Source organism: Protopterus annectens, chromosome 4.part0 (assembly GCF_019279795.1).
Source record: "Protopterus annectens isolate FY-2018-M chromosome 4.part0, PAN1.0, whole genome shotgun sequence".
In the NCBI taxonomy this organism is placed as follows: Eukaryota; Metazoa; Chordata; order Ceratodontiformes; family Protopteridae; genus Protopterus; species Protopterus annectens.
In genome coordinates, this window is record NC_056733.1 from 1,254,639,466 (window position 1) to 1,254,656,506 (window position 17,041).

The 17,041-nt window shown below is 38.4% G+C and overlaps 1 protein-coding gene across 4 annotated transcripts in view; it reads right to left on the minus strand.

Moving 5' to 3' along the window:
* Nucleotides 1–8,336: 8,336 nt before the first annotated feature.
* Nucleotides 8,337–17,041, minus strand: part of NR3C1 (nuclear receptor subfamily 3 group C member 1) — a 1,023,052-nt gene continuing 1,014,347 nt past the window's right edge. For all 4 annotated transcript variants that reach the window (XM_044069153.1, XM_044069152.1, XM_044069149.1 and 1 more), the window contains exon 9: nucleotides 8,337–8,923. In XM_044069153.1, the coding sequence (XP_043925088.1) occupies nucleotides 8,771–8,923 (153 nt within the window). In that variant the 3' untranslated portion in view covers nucleotides 8,337–8,770. The remainder of the gene's footprint in view (nucleotides 8,924–17,041) is intronic.

The window sequence follows — 17,041 nt, forward strand, 5'->3', positions numbered from 1 at the left end:
CTAGCTTATCATATTACCCGCTTCTATGATCATTATCTTTGCATTTCATCAGTGATGACATGAAAAGTCAGGGATAACGCCCAGGACACACTGACTGAAATAATGCGGGAGAAGATCTAGGAGGACAGACCGAGGTCTATGACTGTGAAACACTGCACCTCTGGAAAGGCATTTAGGACAGCAAAAATGAATTTCAAACACTTAAAAAGTCCCAGTTGTAGGGTAATACTAAAACTGAAACAAGCAGTATGAATAATACCCAGAGATAACTGGTGTTAGAAATCTTCTACAGAGAAGTGATATAATAGTAATTCACAGAATCAGCAGCAAAGCACTTCGACAAGTGGTATAAATGAGTCATTGTGGTTCACTGTGGATGGCATCATGAAAGTATGGGACATACAACTATAGAAACGGCAGAGAAAGCCTAAGAGTCAGCATGAATGTAAAAGGAGCAGCCAACATTACAACACTGTATAGGTGCAGTTAGCTCAGATGTGTACCTCTGATGGTTTTCGGTAAGCACTTTTGCAAGAAACCAGCACAAACAGAACACCACTCACCACCCAATTCTAGATGCAACAGTTTAAATTAACTCAATCAATGAAAACAGCAGAGATAGAGGAAATCAGAAGCTTAGCCACTGAATCTGATGACTGAAAAGATGTATGTATAGGTTGCTTTCTAAAGGCACTAGGTCAGTGGGTAACGTCAGTTACTATCACCCATATAATAAGAATATACACATCACTCTGTCTTTTCTAACCATCCTGTAAAGAAAACCCACTCCCATAAGCATTTTATCCCTGACGTCTACCCTCAAAAATACATACATACAAATATATGTGTATGTACACACGCACACTTGCACATTTATATAAGTGTACATACAGCTCCCTTAACAGGCCCCCCCCAAAAAAAATAAAATTGTAGTAATAGTAATGAATTGGTGATGGGACAGTTCTAATGGTAACAAATACCCAGCAAACAAGAAAGGGGATCAAAATCATGCTTAGCACTCAACTTATCTCTGCTCAGGCATGTTACTATAAAATTATACACCTTTGCTTTAGTTCAGACGCAAACACAAAACTCATGGCTCCCATGTTATGTTAACCTTTATCTTATCAAGTGTTATTTTTATCTAAACTGCTTTCTACTAAGTATCACATTTTACTGTAACAATGCAGCCTCTGTAAATTGAGAAACAAAGGGGGACTCTCCAAAAAGACTGCATGACTACCCTGGTTTTGTACTGGTTGCAGTCTGCTAGTTATTAATCCATATGCAGCCCCTGTGTTGTGACATCAACCTTTAAAGACTTGAATGTTGCACAGTGGCACATTAAGCAAGAGTCAATGGCTGTTTGGTTTGTGAACTGCTTTACTGTGGTCAGATGTGCTCATCTGGTACCTACAAAGAATAAGGACAGAGAAAGCAAAGCCTGAATTCAAGCAGCTACTGGTGTATACTGTGATCCACTGCATAGTAAACTGTACCCAAATTAACACTCCATATATTTTTGTAACCTGGTGGGACAGTAAGAAAAAAAAAATTGTAGCTGAAGAAGTATTTAAGTTCAGTAAGGCTAAATCAGATTTTAATATTCAACCTTGGCGCAAAACAATATCCTATATTCCTCTATGGGAGTTATGGGATGTTGATGGTACGGAAAAGTACCAAGGGTCTCCAAACCTAAGTTACCCTACTCTCAAACACTGTACATGTAAGCTTATTTATTCAAGCTGTAGACTGTGACTGAGTGCTGGGACTAAACTCAAGGTAGCAGACAGCTACTTTGCAAAGACGAGGAGGGATTCAAAGCACTGTTTCATAAAGACTGCACACAAGTGCACTATACATGTGATGTGTATGCATTTATAGTACACAAGAGGATGGTCAACAAATGCTTTGTTGAGTCTGTCCTGACAGAGAATGTTAACCCTGGTTTCAGAGCATCATTAACATGTGCTCCAAAGTTTTTGTTTTTGCACTATTGCGTGACACAAATGCATACCTCCATACTTGTCTGTGATGAAAGAATAGCACAAAACTTTTATCATAGCAGACCTAAAAATATAGTGAAACTCTGATACCAGTTCATAAGGAAAAATTCATCCATAAACACTATATTCATCTGTCGTGACACTAGTCTGTTACTTTATAAATAACTGCAATTTCATAATCATTGTTTTGTCACCTCAAGAAAGGAGACAGCAGTAGCGTTAGCTGTACAAGAAGTACCTGTACCACATAAAGTATAAACTTTTATTTTAATTTATATAAGCTCAGTAATAAACAATTTGGAAAGGCAGTACACTTCCTTGCATAAGATATTAGTTATCTCAGGAAAGTACATTTTTTAAGTATACGAATGTATCTGCAATTTCATTTTAGAGCAGAACGCTGTTCTGAGCATTGCATGACCTGGTAATAAAAGCCTTCAGTTGACAACAGCCTTCAGTACATCTGCCTCTTTTCTTTTATGATTGTGTATGTTGAAATTAAGAAAGCTTGTTGATGTATCTTGATTATATGAATCTGGACCTTTGTAAACCAAAAGTAACTGTATGCATAAAATGACTTAATTAGATATATGTGAGATATGGACAGAAAGAAGCCTTTGATGTTCTATGTTATACTAACCATAAAGTTATAGATCTCTCTAAGGACATCAGAAGAGGCAAATTTAAACTGCACAGGACCCTAAGTGAGATAATCTAACATCTCCTTTAATATAAAAACAACTTTGAACCAATGTTTTTGGTTGACTTAGGATAGTTACTACACTACAAAACCTACAAGTAAATTCAACATTACGGTAGTGGAGGGAGTAAAATCAAGAGATTAAAAATGGAGGTCTTGAACTGCAAACCCAATTTTTTTTTTTATAAAAAGGTAATAATTCCACTTACAGAAGGACTATTTTTTTATGTGAAATGTCTGATTCAGTCAGAAACAGTAAATCATTAAAGTTTAAGAAAGTTGTATGAAAAACTGCTTTTTACACTGTCTGTGGATGCTGGCATAATATTGGCACATCACTCCTATCACAATAAAACAATACCTAGGCAAATAAAGGCTGAGTATGAAAATAAATCCACCCTTTAGCTTTTTTCTTTACATTTTTTTCATGGCAGTCATGACTCTCCACAGGTACACAGATTGGTACACAATACCTGGATTTAACATTTGGAGTCCAAAGGGCAACTAAAGTTGCATGCATAATTTCAGCAGTTAGAGAAGACCACAACATCAACTTCTCTATTGAACTGCAGTCTTTTGTGTAAGGAAGTGCTATATGGCTGCTCGATTCCCAGCATGCACTGCCCCAAGAATGCAAGCTGGCTTAATACTCAAGCTATAATATTACTCACCTACCGTGAGAATACAGATGTATTTAGTTGCCCTCAAGGTTTTTTTTTCACAATATGCCCTTTTAAAATGTAAACAAAAGAAAAAGAACAAGCAGGGGATAGAAATGGAGAAAAGGAAGAAAAAAAAACACAAAATGCTGTTGTATCAACAGAAGAATCTTGTATTCTAGAAATGTCTTATTATACACTATACAAGCTATGATACATTCCTCCATTCAAAACATATATAAAGCTGCAGTGTCCCCTTTTCAAATTACTAAATAACTTATACAGATATATCAATATGATATATTTTAAATAAGCAATAAGTCTTACCGCACTGTGCACTGCTGTCAAACAACAACTGGAAAGAAAAACATGGGACCAAAGTCACAGCTGAGTGAGATTCATGACTTTTAGAAATGACAACAGTTTGCTGGATAAGGGCCTTATTGCATTTACAACCTAAATACCACCCACTCCCAATAACAGTTAAGAAAAACACATAACAGTAAATTATTTTAATCTTTTAAAAAGGTTACTTCCCACAATTCAGTGTGTTATGAGCTGTGATTTTCAGTACAGCTTACAGGTGCTGCTGTGACTGAATAGGGGATTTTATAACACCAAACTAAACTCAGGGTACTTTAGAGGTCTACACAGCCTCACAGTTCACAAAAATTAACTGGTCTAATTTCTTTGCAATTAGAACACAATAAGAGCTTTTATTCTGGATTAAGTGCTACAACAGTGGTCATTAATGAATAATAAATTGTTTTGAAGGGATACTTTTTCCTTAATCTGCATTATTTACAAATATATATTAGGGACTACTGCAGCTTTCTGTGTACATCTTTCAAAATAATTAAAAAAAGAAAGAAAGTAAAAACATTTCTGGCAAGAAAACCATATCACAACACACATGGTAACATTATGGCACACCAGAACTGGATATAAATGAAGAGATGCATTCTTTCGAAGTCTAGAGTCATAATAAACAGTATATTTCAAAATGAATAAACAACACATAAGTCATTATTACTGAACTAGGTAAAGCAGTTAGCAAACAAGAAGAAAAGAGAAAGGACAATAAAAAAGACAGAATGTGAAATGGGCTGGTTTATCCAAATTTAGTGTGCTGAGGAAGCCCCACTGGTCATATCACGGTGGTTTTAAATGCAAAAACAGGTTAAGAGTCACTGTATGTTTTTTTTTTTTTGTTTGCTTATTTTGACTGAAAATATAGCTCCCTCTTACCTCTCTCCCACAAAAGCTATTGAAAAGTAACCCCTTGGAGGTAAAACACTGAAAAACAGTCAAATGGGTCATGGCAATTAGGGCAGCATGGTCTACAATTTCTCCAACATCAGATACATCACAAATTTAAAATATACTGTACTTATAATTTACATAACTAGTGCAGTACAACTGTTCTGAAGAGGAGTCTCTCAGTAGCAGGCACAACATTAAAATGAAAAATGCAATATCATAAGTAACACTGCTGAGGCCACATGTTCAGTGATAACCCAACATACTGGGCAAGGACATGCATGGTAAAGGTCATGTACAGTGAAAACAGTACTACATAAAACCTTTTATTTTTTCAGATTCAGTTATTTCTTGCAGTCCGTAGGCTATAAGAAATCACAGCTAGGAGCCATCATAATATCACTCATAATTGTCATATGCTCCATGATCTGACAGAAACTACAAATCAGCTTTCACACTCTGACACTGAGGTCTTAGAGGCTACCAAGAAGTAGCCCGAGTACATTAACATAATTACTGACAAACCTATAGCCATTATTCTGTATGTTGCTCAAGTGTTGAAAAGTGTTCCTTTGAAGGTTTTGTAAAGCTCTCTCATTTCGGTCATTTCTGTAACCTTATTTAAATTGACCAATATGTATTTATTTAATTTATTTATTTAACATTTGTTGACTGGGAAAGTCCGACTAGGACAGAGCCTATTTTCAACGGAGGCCCGGGGAGAAATCTTCAGGATGCATGTCTTTGGATTGTGGGAGGAAACCGGAGTACCCGGAGGAAACCCACACAAATGCAGGGAGAACATGCAAACTCCACACAGAAGGCACCCCAGCCGAGAATTGAACCGGAGAACCTCTTGCTGTGAGGTGACAACATTAACTTCTGCACCACTGCACCGCCCTATTTCATCATTATGTATCTTTATGCATAAATTACATGTTTTATTTTACAACTAAATGAAATGGTCAACTGCTTGCATAAAAAAGGAATGCTTCTTATGTAATTCAGTAACTGTAAGACACAGGGTTGCATTAAAATGGACTCTACAGAAGCAACCCAAGAAATATATTAAAAAAAAGGATCCAACCATTCAACTCTCATTTCTTTGGTGTAAGCAACAGAAGACTTTCACTACTAGAAGTTCAGACTTCAGTATTTTACCTGCATGGCCATCTCTGTTTTTTTTTTCTTTTACAGGTGGGGGGTTTCAATTTGTTTGTAAGACTTGGACTTGAAATGAGATTCCAGAGAAGGACTTCATGTTTCGTGTTCTACTTAACTTAATGCAAACATTACAGCCAGAGTACACAATAATATACTTGACAATAATTCCAATTTGTTGTGGTTTGCACAGTATAGGGAAATGGTATTTGCCATACATTCTCAATGTTTCATCTGCACTGCTGTGGTTGTAGTATTTGTAATATAATGTATACTATCCACAGACACACACAGAGACTTGAAGGAAGTAATGTTAAGTTACAAGCTCCCAAATATGTTACTACTCTATGGACTATTTGTGGTTACCTACATTATGACTTTCTTGTATCATCACAAGCAGCAGCTTCACTTTTTCTTTCATTTTCCATGAGGCTGACATGTTTTTCAACTGTTGCAAACATCTTGTAATGACTGTAACAAATATGGGACAAGCAAAATCATGTGGAGGGTGTTCAACAAAGAAATTATTCACAATGATGTCGTAGAGGAGGGTTGATATAATTGTTAAGGTGTTTACCTCACAGGCATAAGGTACAGGGCTTGATTCTCGCCTCTGAAAGGGAAACTGGCTAAGCTTAAAATGACCCAGAAGTGCAGGTAACCTAGTACTTAACTATGAACCTAGGCACAACTGTTATAATGCATTAGCACAACTGAAAGGCATTTCATTCAGGACAGAGAGATGCATAAACTGGCAAGGGATTAAAAAGGGAAACCCATGCTGTGTCGAACCCTACTTTGTCCCACACTGAAGCAAGAAGATCAATGTTTTCCGGCTGTTACTGTTTCAATACTTCTACACTGGCTGTGTTATGGACCACATACTTATTTGTGGGTTGTTGGACTCCCACAGGAGGGACAAGGTGAATTTATATTTTTCTCTATTTCTCCCTTTTGTTTAAGCCATCATGACACAAATTAGCATATACAAAGCTCAGCGATGTGGGATTTTTTCCCATGTCAGCTTGTGCAGAAGGGTCTCTTTCAAAAAAATAAAAAATAAAAAATGGTTGATATTTGTTGCCACTTTAGAGATGCTGATGTTTTGACCTTGTGACCTTCTAAGGTTTTAGAGATTTTATTCTGAATAGTCACAGGATTAAATGACACAAACACAGTGGGTGAATTAGAAAATATGAACCAATAAAAGACGGCAGTTGTCTAACAAGGACAGCTAAAAGTGAACAATATGAACCAATAAAAGACGGCAGTTGTCTAACAAGGACAGCTAAAAGTGAACAATATTTTTGTCACATGACACAGAAACGGGAAAGAATAAGAGAGTTACATCTTGTGGGCACACTAATTACCCTCAATGAAATCAGCCAGGACCATCAAGTTCTGCACCTGTAAAGCCATAACAAAAACAAATTTTGTTTTGGCAGGGCTTGGCACATTGAAGTTTCAGGGCACAGATTAAAAAAATATTTATTTGAAATTACATTCGATTCAGAAACTATGACTCTGATGTCCACTTTGCACATTTCAGTGCAATTAGCATCCTAACTGATGAGACTTTTCCAAATAGATTTGCCATGATTTAAACAAATATTCACCACAGCAGAATCCATGAAAGGAGAACTTCCTGAAACAAAACAGGAGTTGAGAAATGGATGCTGTGGTGTCTGTGATACATAGAATCAGGTTGTATCTCACTCTTATGAACAGGGAAGACCAAATAAGCATGGGCGTTCCCTTACTAAAAATTTGGGCAGGGAAATAAGTATAGAAGCAAACAGGTTTCCAAAAATACTTTAGAAACCCACAACTCTTCATATCAGGTTTGTCCTTTATCATCAACTTAAAAGATCTCTGACACAGCTAGTCAATTCAAGTTAATGTGTACTTAGATGTCTTACACACAGTATCAAGGAAGCAGTCAAAGGATATGAAGCCACAAAGGAAAAGGTGGTTGGGGTGAAGTGACACAGCAGACAACTTTATGTTGTGAAAAAAATACTGTCTTAAGAAACGAACTCTCATGTCTGCAGCTAAGTTTTGTTGCTGCATTCTTGACTTTAGACAATCATCAATTTACCATCTGCTAAGGTGTGCATTTAACTCTCCTCAACTGGACTAGTGTTAACAATGATATCCAGTCATCATTTTTAAGCCATTTAAGGCCAATGCATTTTACAGTGCCAGGCCATTGCGCTGGTGCAAATTTATATCTATTGGACTCTTAAACTATACTTAATATACATGATTTCTGGTCTTCTCTGGCTGAGGTGAACAAAGATTATAGCAAAACAATTATGTAAGAATGCTCTCAGCCACCTGTGGATGGGATTTAATGTGGATAAACCAACCCATTTTGACAAAAGAACACGAAGTGTAAAAGTATGAGTAATGTCTAAGAAACATCAGGAAAACCATGAGCTGCCCCACCATAAAAAATACATATATATATGTATATATGTATATATAGCGATGCTTTAAAACAGCTGTACAACACTTTATGTAATATTTAAAAAATTACATACAAAGACAAAATGAGCAAGCTAGTTTAGTTGCCTGAATCAATATACAGGAAATGGCTAAAATCAGACATCAACAGCTAAAAAGGCACAACTTTTCCCTTTTCTAATTTACACCTGTAAACGTTCTTCAGGTTTCGTGCATAAATCTCTTTTTCCTGAACCATAAAAATCATGATGGGAGAAGGTCATTAATGCTTTGTGTGAAAAGCTATGGAAACTATTAACATAGCTTTTAATGCAAACTTGATTCTTTTTCAACATGGTTTAAAAATCAGCCACGTCCTACTTCAACAACTCTTATCTTGGCCCTCTGTAAACAATATGTTGAACATAATTACAAAATAAACACAGTTTGCAAAGACACCACTGAAAATTCTGGTAACTCATGCAATAAAAAGCTACACTGTGATGTTCAGTTAAGGCAAATTTCTGATATTAAGGCAGTCATTTTTGATGAAACAGAAGTGGTCTGACATTCCCAGATCTAATTCTTGGTAACTGGTTGGTTATCAGCTCCTGCAACATTTCAGGATAATCCACACATCTTGATCGGTCAAGAAAGTTCTGAAAGCAAACATTTAAAACCTTTGTGACAACCTATGAAAAGGTAAAACACTAATTAGTTGGGTTTAAACTACATTTGTTGATGCATACTTTTTAATTCAGTACTACACATCTTTATTTTGAACCGTTTAACTTGCTTGACATATGATGCTGCAATCTGTGAAGCAATTCAGCAATGTTTATACTGCAGTCATTGCACAGTATGTTTACAATTTACTCTTTTTTTATTTTTGGTTAGGTGGCAAACAGTCATCCAAGTGGAAATGCATACGCCATGGATGATGTTTACATGTCACATGTTATTTTTATGACCAAACAACACACACTTAAAATGACATACAATGTAGTGATACACATCCTACCTGTATTATACAATGCGATTAATGAAAATAACAACTACACTTTCTTAAAGGAAATCAAGACCAGGAATCATTACTCTGCTCTGTTTCAGCCCAACTAGGAAACAATGGCAATTAAGCAAAAAAGGAATGTAAAACACGCATGAAAAATAAGATGCTTTACAGTACTCTGCACTAGTTTGAACTTAAAGTAAGCATAGCTTACCTGAACTATAAAACTTGAAATATGTTATATAAATAAACGCAAAAGACATGCATCAGACTTGCTAAGGGAAAATAAAAGATGAGATTTTTTAGTATAACAGCTAGTTTATGTGGAGATCTCCTTTGTGGTTCGTACATCTGAGTTAAGCCTATCAAACCAATTCAACATTTTTCACTAAAGGGTCCACAAGTGGGTGCATACTGGAATTATGCGGACACATTCTGTGCTGTCACACTTCTATACAGATCAGCCTTAGTCTCAAAGCCTGTCCACTCAGTGCCACAAAGCACAAAAACTTATTGCAAATCAAGACAAAGAAATGAGGCTCTAGAATGTAACCTATTAGCCAGTTGCACATAGATGGGTGAATGAAAAAAAAAATTCCAACAGCTAAAGCTGTTTGGAGGGGTCGTCCTAGCATGGAGGACAATAGGAGGACATTTTTGGACTAATGGTAAGAAAGCATTTGTAACATTTAACATTGGTTGGAAACCCAAGCAGCAAATCTACCAGGATGGAAGGAATCAGGTGCCAGGCAAAATGTCAAAAATATGAAGGATGAGTTTTAAAGTTAAGAAATACACCAAAATATCTTCGGATCCACCAATGAGCGCTGTAAATCCAGTAACCACCACGTAAAATATGTCAAATACGAAGTTTAATCCACATAACGCCAGAGTACAAACGACCAAAAATGACAGACATACACAACTACCCAGTGCTGTAGTTGTACAAGAATGTAATATTCAACTGCAGAACATACACAACTTGCCAAAAATACGTAGCACCGGAGGACATACAAATAGGACGCCAAAAACAGTTTATCGCTTTCAACCAAATAATACTGGTCTTCTTCAGAGGTGAAGAAGACCAGTACTATTTGATTGAAAGCGCTAAACTGTTTTTGGCTTCCTATTTGTATGTCCTCCGGTGCTACGTATTTTTGGCAAGTTGTGTATGTTCTGCAGTTGTATATTACATTCTTGTACAACTACAGCACTGGGTAGTTGTGTATGTCTGTCATTTTTGGTCATTTGTACTCTGGCGTTATGTGGATTAAACTTCGTATTTGACATATTTTACGTGGTGGTTACTGGATTTACAGCGCTCATTGGTGGATCCGAAGATATTTTGGTGTATTGCATCACAACCCTTTCATTCTAAAGTTAAGAAATAGCAAATACAGCCTCACTCCTAAAGCCACAATTGAGAAAGTAATGCTTGCTGAAGCCATGAACCAAGGGCCAAGTGGTCACAGCACAAATGTCTGCAATTAAGGCATTCCTGAACCATATGCAGTCATTCCTCTACTGAACCAGTCTCTAATCATTGCATTTTTCCAACAGGTGGTGATGCACTTGATGGCAAAGTGATAATGCTGCGGTCAGCCTACTAGGAAAAGGTTTGCTTTCCAACTACAGCCATCTCTTTCCTATGGCAAAGGAGGTAGCAGTTGTTTGGTCTTATGTACCCACATCAGAATACTCTGAACCAATGCGCACATCTGACATATGAATTTTACCCTGGCAAAGAAAAACACAGAAGTGAATGGAGTGATTCAGGGACAATTACAAAATCACTAAGGAGGAAACATGGGCTGCTCTTAAGGGAACTCCCAACTCTTATGAAAGATCACATATAGTTTGCTATACATATGCTCTGTGTTTTGATGATCAACATTATTTTTTTTTATTATTTTTTTATTTATTTAACATTTGTTTACCAGGAAAGTCAGACTTGGAATGACGCAATTTTCAGTGGAGGCCCAGGGAGAATCGCTCCAGATGCATGTCTCTGTAATGTGGGAGGAAACAGCAGCACCCAGAGAAACCCACATGAATGCAAGGAGGACATGCAGACTCCGCACAGAAGGCACTCCAGCCAAGAATCAAAATGGAGAACCACTTGCTATGAGGAGGCAACGCAAACCACTGCACCACTGCGCCATCCAAGATATGTGCACTTTCCAAGACATGATGTTTGATGACATTGAGATACACGTCTGAACGTGGGATTGAAATCTCATCAGTCTTGAAGTTTAGGTGGAAATCATTTGAAATGTTGGGACCTACTAGAGTGAACCCAAAACATGGAGCCTGCATGGGTGAAATTCCGTACCAAGTACGAGATGGAGACTTTCAGAATTTTCCCTTTTGTGCAAAAAAGGGGGGTTGTGGATGGATGGATGGAGATCTCACAGCTGATATACAAGTTTGGGGGGGGGGACTTACCCCTCACTAAGAGAACTATCTTCCTGACAGGCATTCTCAGACAAGAGTTAAGGGAAAATGATGTCATCCTTTTTAAGGACTTAGCTGGCACACATATAGGCAGGTCCAAGTGGCACTGTCAAATATAATGGTCATATTCGAAAGCAAAGGGCTTTGAAGTTGGACACAATTTCCTTACTACATAGAACATAAAAAGAGTTTTCAACACAAAATGTGTGTTGTTTCTGCAATTCTATTTTGTTGATAAGGATACCCCTCCCCATATATTTTTTCTTGGTGCTGCAATTCTTACCATGACATCAAGAAAGAATTTAACTCTCAAAGCTCCATTAGTAAAAATAATACATAGGCTAAATATTTCCATGCTAAATCCATCAGTAGATGTTTCCTACTTTCCACAAAGACAAGTTAGCTACTAGATCTAACAGGTGAAACACCTCACACACAAAATTAACAAATGTGATAATGTCGTAGTGAAACCACAATGTAAGACAGAGGCTTTTCACACCCACAATGCTTCGCAGCTGTATGCTACCACTGCCTATTACCTATCACAACATCATATTGTGGGTCTGATTAAACAGAAAAAATGAGTAACAGTGAAAATAAAAAAAAAAAAAATACTATAATCTTCATTTAAAAAAAAAATAATTTGCAGCTTTAACATGTGGAATGTAACTGAGAATGAAGTTAGCTGTAAAACAAAGATGCTTTAGAACACTGCAACACCTTTCTCAATCTATGATGACTTTTTTCTGTTTTTGTTTAGGAATGTGCATGAACAGTTACGGGGACTGAAGAAGGATCACAAGGGTTATCAACTGTGTGCCTGTTTCCACTTAAGGTAGTGATCCAGCAGGTCCTAAAAAGGGTGACTGGCTGAAAAGAACCACCTCCTTAAATTGGGCACTCATAATGGAGTTTGAGCTCCTTCTTAACAGAGGGCAGTCTAAATCAAGCCAACCCATAAATGGAACACATCTCAGCCTGCGGTCCAAGCCAGATTTTCAATAGAGTCAAAAGGCCCCTAGGCTACAAGATGCATACAGGTGTCCTCTTCTTGAGCCAAGGTTCTTGAAGACAGGAAGTATTTTGCAGTATCTGGTCTACTACTTATGACATGAATTAGGACTAAGCCCCAATGTGCACATGAATAAACTCTCCTGCCAGTCTGAACAGGGCATAACCATTTTTCTCTGTTGGAAATGGCAGAATACTGTGGTCTATGTCCTGTGCTGAATTAAGTGATTATGCACAAGTCAGCCCCAGAATGCCAGGTCATAGTTGCTCTTCGGTCAGCTAGTATTAACATTTGCCTTCCTTCTCAGAGAATGCATAAGCAAAATTTGGCTGCTTCTATGCAGCAAAGATGGCATATTCTATATATATAAAAACATCAAATAACAAAATGTTGATAAAAATACATAAAACATTACATAATCATACAAATGATATGATAAAACTGCAAATCAGAGACTGAAATGAAAAAAGAATGACAGAATAAGGCATCTCAGGAAGAAATGCTTAAAAATAGAATTAGAATACAGAATCAGGGCAGAAAACTGATATTCTCTGCCATGACCTATGGATCTGGTAAAGGTCCTCCCTTATGAAAAGGGATGACCACTGCAGTCCTCCATTCTCATGGTACAAAGCCTGTTTTAAAACTACAGTTAAATAGTAACTCTAGGGGTTCTGATAAGTCATACTTTAGACTACTTTGGAAGCATCCCAGGATGTTTTCAGGGCCCACTGGGAGTGTGTTTCTGGCTTTAGAGAGAGTAGGCAGTAAATACTCCATAGCTGCAGTTGGGAGGGGTTACGTTTGAGGGGATGGTTCACTATATCGCCAAACTCAGTGAATGTGGCACCATTAATCACCAGTTTAGCACAGTGCTGCCCTTCAGGTTTCATAACATTGCTGAAAAGGCCTTAAGGTCATCTTTCACCTGGAATGCTATTGTAACCTAAAAGTTGGCTTTGTTTGACCTAATTAGCCCTCTTAGTTGCCTACTTAATTTGATGAGAGAGTTTTTATCTTTAAGGGAATCACCCTTCCTGACTTTCTGTCACAATTTTTCCCCTTTTGTTGTACATACTGTTTAATTTGGGATGCCCGTAGGGTGGTTAGTTACAGGGGCTAGTTCTAGACTTACTTCTGGTGGGTACAGCAGCCTCTATGCAGCCACTGATATGGTTGGAAAGGGTTTCTGAGAGCAAGAGCAATTCATCATAGGCTGCTGTGTTCTCGGAGTTTGGAAGAGCCCTGAATTTTGACAAGTCATCATTTAATAAAATGTAGTTTGCCATGAAATAGTTCCTGTTACTAGTTTTACTGATGTTACAAAGTTGATTTTGATCTCAAAGGAGACATCTTTATGGTCAGACCTTACCAGGTAAGACTCTATCTCAAATATGCTGAACCTGGAGTTTGCTCACATTGGCTGACCATGATTTATGGAGTCTGTAGTGAAGGCTACAGAGGGTTGAGGTAGTATGAAAGGCAGTCTCTGACTGAGTCAGAGATGTGCTATCCACAATGACCTCTTCCTGATGCAAGGTAGGATGGGAAAGTTGATAACTATGGTCTGGCACCACTGGGACTTCCTCATGTGTAGACAAAGACACCATCAAAATGCAGGATAGAGATGGAAGAGTTTCTTTGCAGAAATCCAGGGACACTCCAACTGGATCAGCTAGAGGACTCTCTTAAAGGAATTTACAAGAATCATTAACCCTATAGAAGTGGTCAGGTTTCCTAAGGGACGAGGGAAGGAATTTGGTTCCACAGCTGCACAGATGAACACATCCTGCAGGACACTTGTGAGTAGGTGAGTAGCAAGTGCTCTATCTTGGGCACACCCACAAATGCTTTTTATCTCAGTTGGCTCTCTGAATACTTCTTAGCCTCCACTGGAACTCCTCCTTCATTTTATGAGGGATTTTCCCAAAGGAGAAATTTTCTGGTAGGGATACAGAGGACAGTGTGTCTTCAGTGTCAGATTCACACACAGTAGCAGAAGCAATCTGACCCACAAAAGCCAACTCATCTGCTTCATGGACAAGGGAATCAGAATCTTCCTGAACAAGTTCCACACTTTTTTTCTTACAAGGGGCCCATGACATCTCAGGGATTTATAATGTTGGCTGTCTGGATTTCAGAAAAGATATGTAATCCTGAGCAAGTCGGAAAATTTGCTCAGTCAAAGCCTGAGAAGAAAAAGTGACCGAGGCACTACCTAACCTAAGCGGAGACAAGCTGGCTGGTACCAGATTGTTCTTTGGTACATTGTGCATGACAGCTTCAGGTAAAACCATCCCAGAGGCACCGAGTCTCAGTTGAGTGAATAAGACCTCAAATCAGGCAAGAGGGGGGTTTGGAAGACCAGTGAATGACAGCTGAGACCACTGAGAGTAGAGGTACCACTGGATTTTTCTCGTGTAGTTTGGCAAATGGTACCATAGGAATGGCAATGTTTGTTCTCGAGAAATGCCCTTCAGCCCCTAAGAAATGATCATACTCCATTCCCCCTTCTCAACCATATCAGTATGAGCAGTGTGCATCAAACACAGTACAGGCTTCTGCTGGGGTTGTTGTAGGAGGTGCTTAAGAAACAACTGGATGTACACTGGACTCCTGCAACATGTCAACAGATGCATCCAAATCGGACTGGGCAGCAGACAGTTCAAGTATAGCTTTCTTGAACTTCTTCTTTTGGTGTGAACATGATGTCTGAGGCAGAGGGCTCTGCTATTTGGAGCTGTGCAAGATGCTTCAGATGTTGGGTTTTTAGATACAAGTTTAATGAAGAAAATAAAGTATGAAGAGTTTTAGGAACAAATGATTGGCAGACCACGTTCAACCCCTAGACAAGATAAGCACTGGAAGTGAAGGTCCTTATAAGATATCTGCCACAACAGTTACCCTTCCATCGCTTAGATTTTTAATAAATCTTTTGCACAAAAATTAAAACAAAAGGTGGTTCCCCAATGGAGCACTTATCCGAATAAGAGTAGGCAATGGCTGCAGGCAACAACAATGTGGAGGACAAATAAATGGGAGTGAAGATCCTGCATTCAGATTGGTGGCTCCTACTTCCACTTGGGTAACCCTATGCTCATAGGCTTAGGTCACACACAGAACATACGAGTACATGGAAGTTTTTTCACTATGGTACACCAGACAGACTTCAGTTTACCTTGGCAAGATAACGCATCAGGATTGTAATAATACAACACTGATATAATTAAAGACATCACGGATATAATGTCCTTCCTCTGGTAATCAGATTATGAGCTTCTACCACTGAGGGGGGTCCTCAGTATGGGATGGCTAGTAAAATCATCAGTTGGGAAGGACATGTTATAAGCCAAATGCATCACATCCTGCAGAGTAGTCCTGTCAGTGCCCGTTTACCCTGAGTCTGTAGAAAGTGTTTTACGTCACAGCCTATCTATGCTGACATGCTCAGTTGTAAATTCTGAAAGCCAAGGTCAGAGCGAACAAGAGTCTCAAAATCCTGCTGAAGTAGTAAGGAACAACAATGGGAGAAGCTGCTGCTGCTGATGTGGACTTCATAGCAACACTGAATCTTCCAAAAGAAATTCTGACATGTGGCCTGATACTGTGGTCAAAGGCAACACAGAAGGTAATACTTAGGGTACTGGCCGCAAAGCAATATGAAGTGAACAGAAGAAAAAGTCCTGCATTTGACCCTGGAAATGAGATGAAGCTGAACAGTGAATTGACAACAAAGACATTGATCTAGCAGGCCAAAAACAAATAGCCGGTCAAAGCAAGGTCTGGCATTTAACCTTGGAATCCAGGTCAATGCCACAGTGAGGGGGTTGAAGCCAAAGGTACTGATTCCACAAGAAAATGAAGATGGCAGTCTATGCGAAGTCTGAAAACTGGACTGATAAGTAGTCACAACTGACAACAAACCATCACAGGGCTGGTGAGAGAATCAAGTAGAAATGTCCATCAGGCAACAAGTACTAGGTCAGAAAACTGACAACAAACCATCACAGGGCTGGTGAGAGAATCAAGTAGAAATGTCCATCAGGCAACAAGTACTAGGCCAGAAAACTGACAACAAACCATCAGAGGGCTGGTGAGAGAATCAAGTAGAAATGTCCATCAGGCAACAAGTTCTAGGTCCGAATACGAAATATCCAGCAATCATCCCTGGAAATGAGGTCGACTCCAACAGAGAGGCTGACCCAAAGGAATCGACCCACAAGAAGAATGAAGTTAGTAGTTTAAGCAATGTCCAACAATAAGACTGGTACATGGTCAAATACATCAAAGGCTAAACAGGTCTGGTGAATGGGTTAAAGAATCAGTATTTTGCAA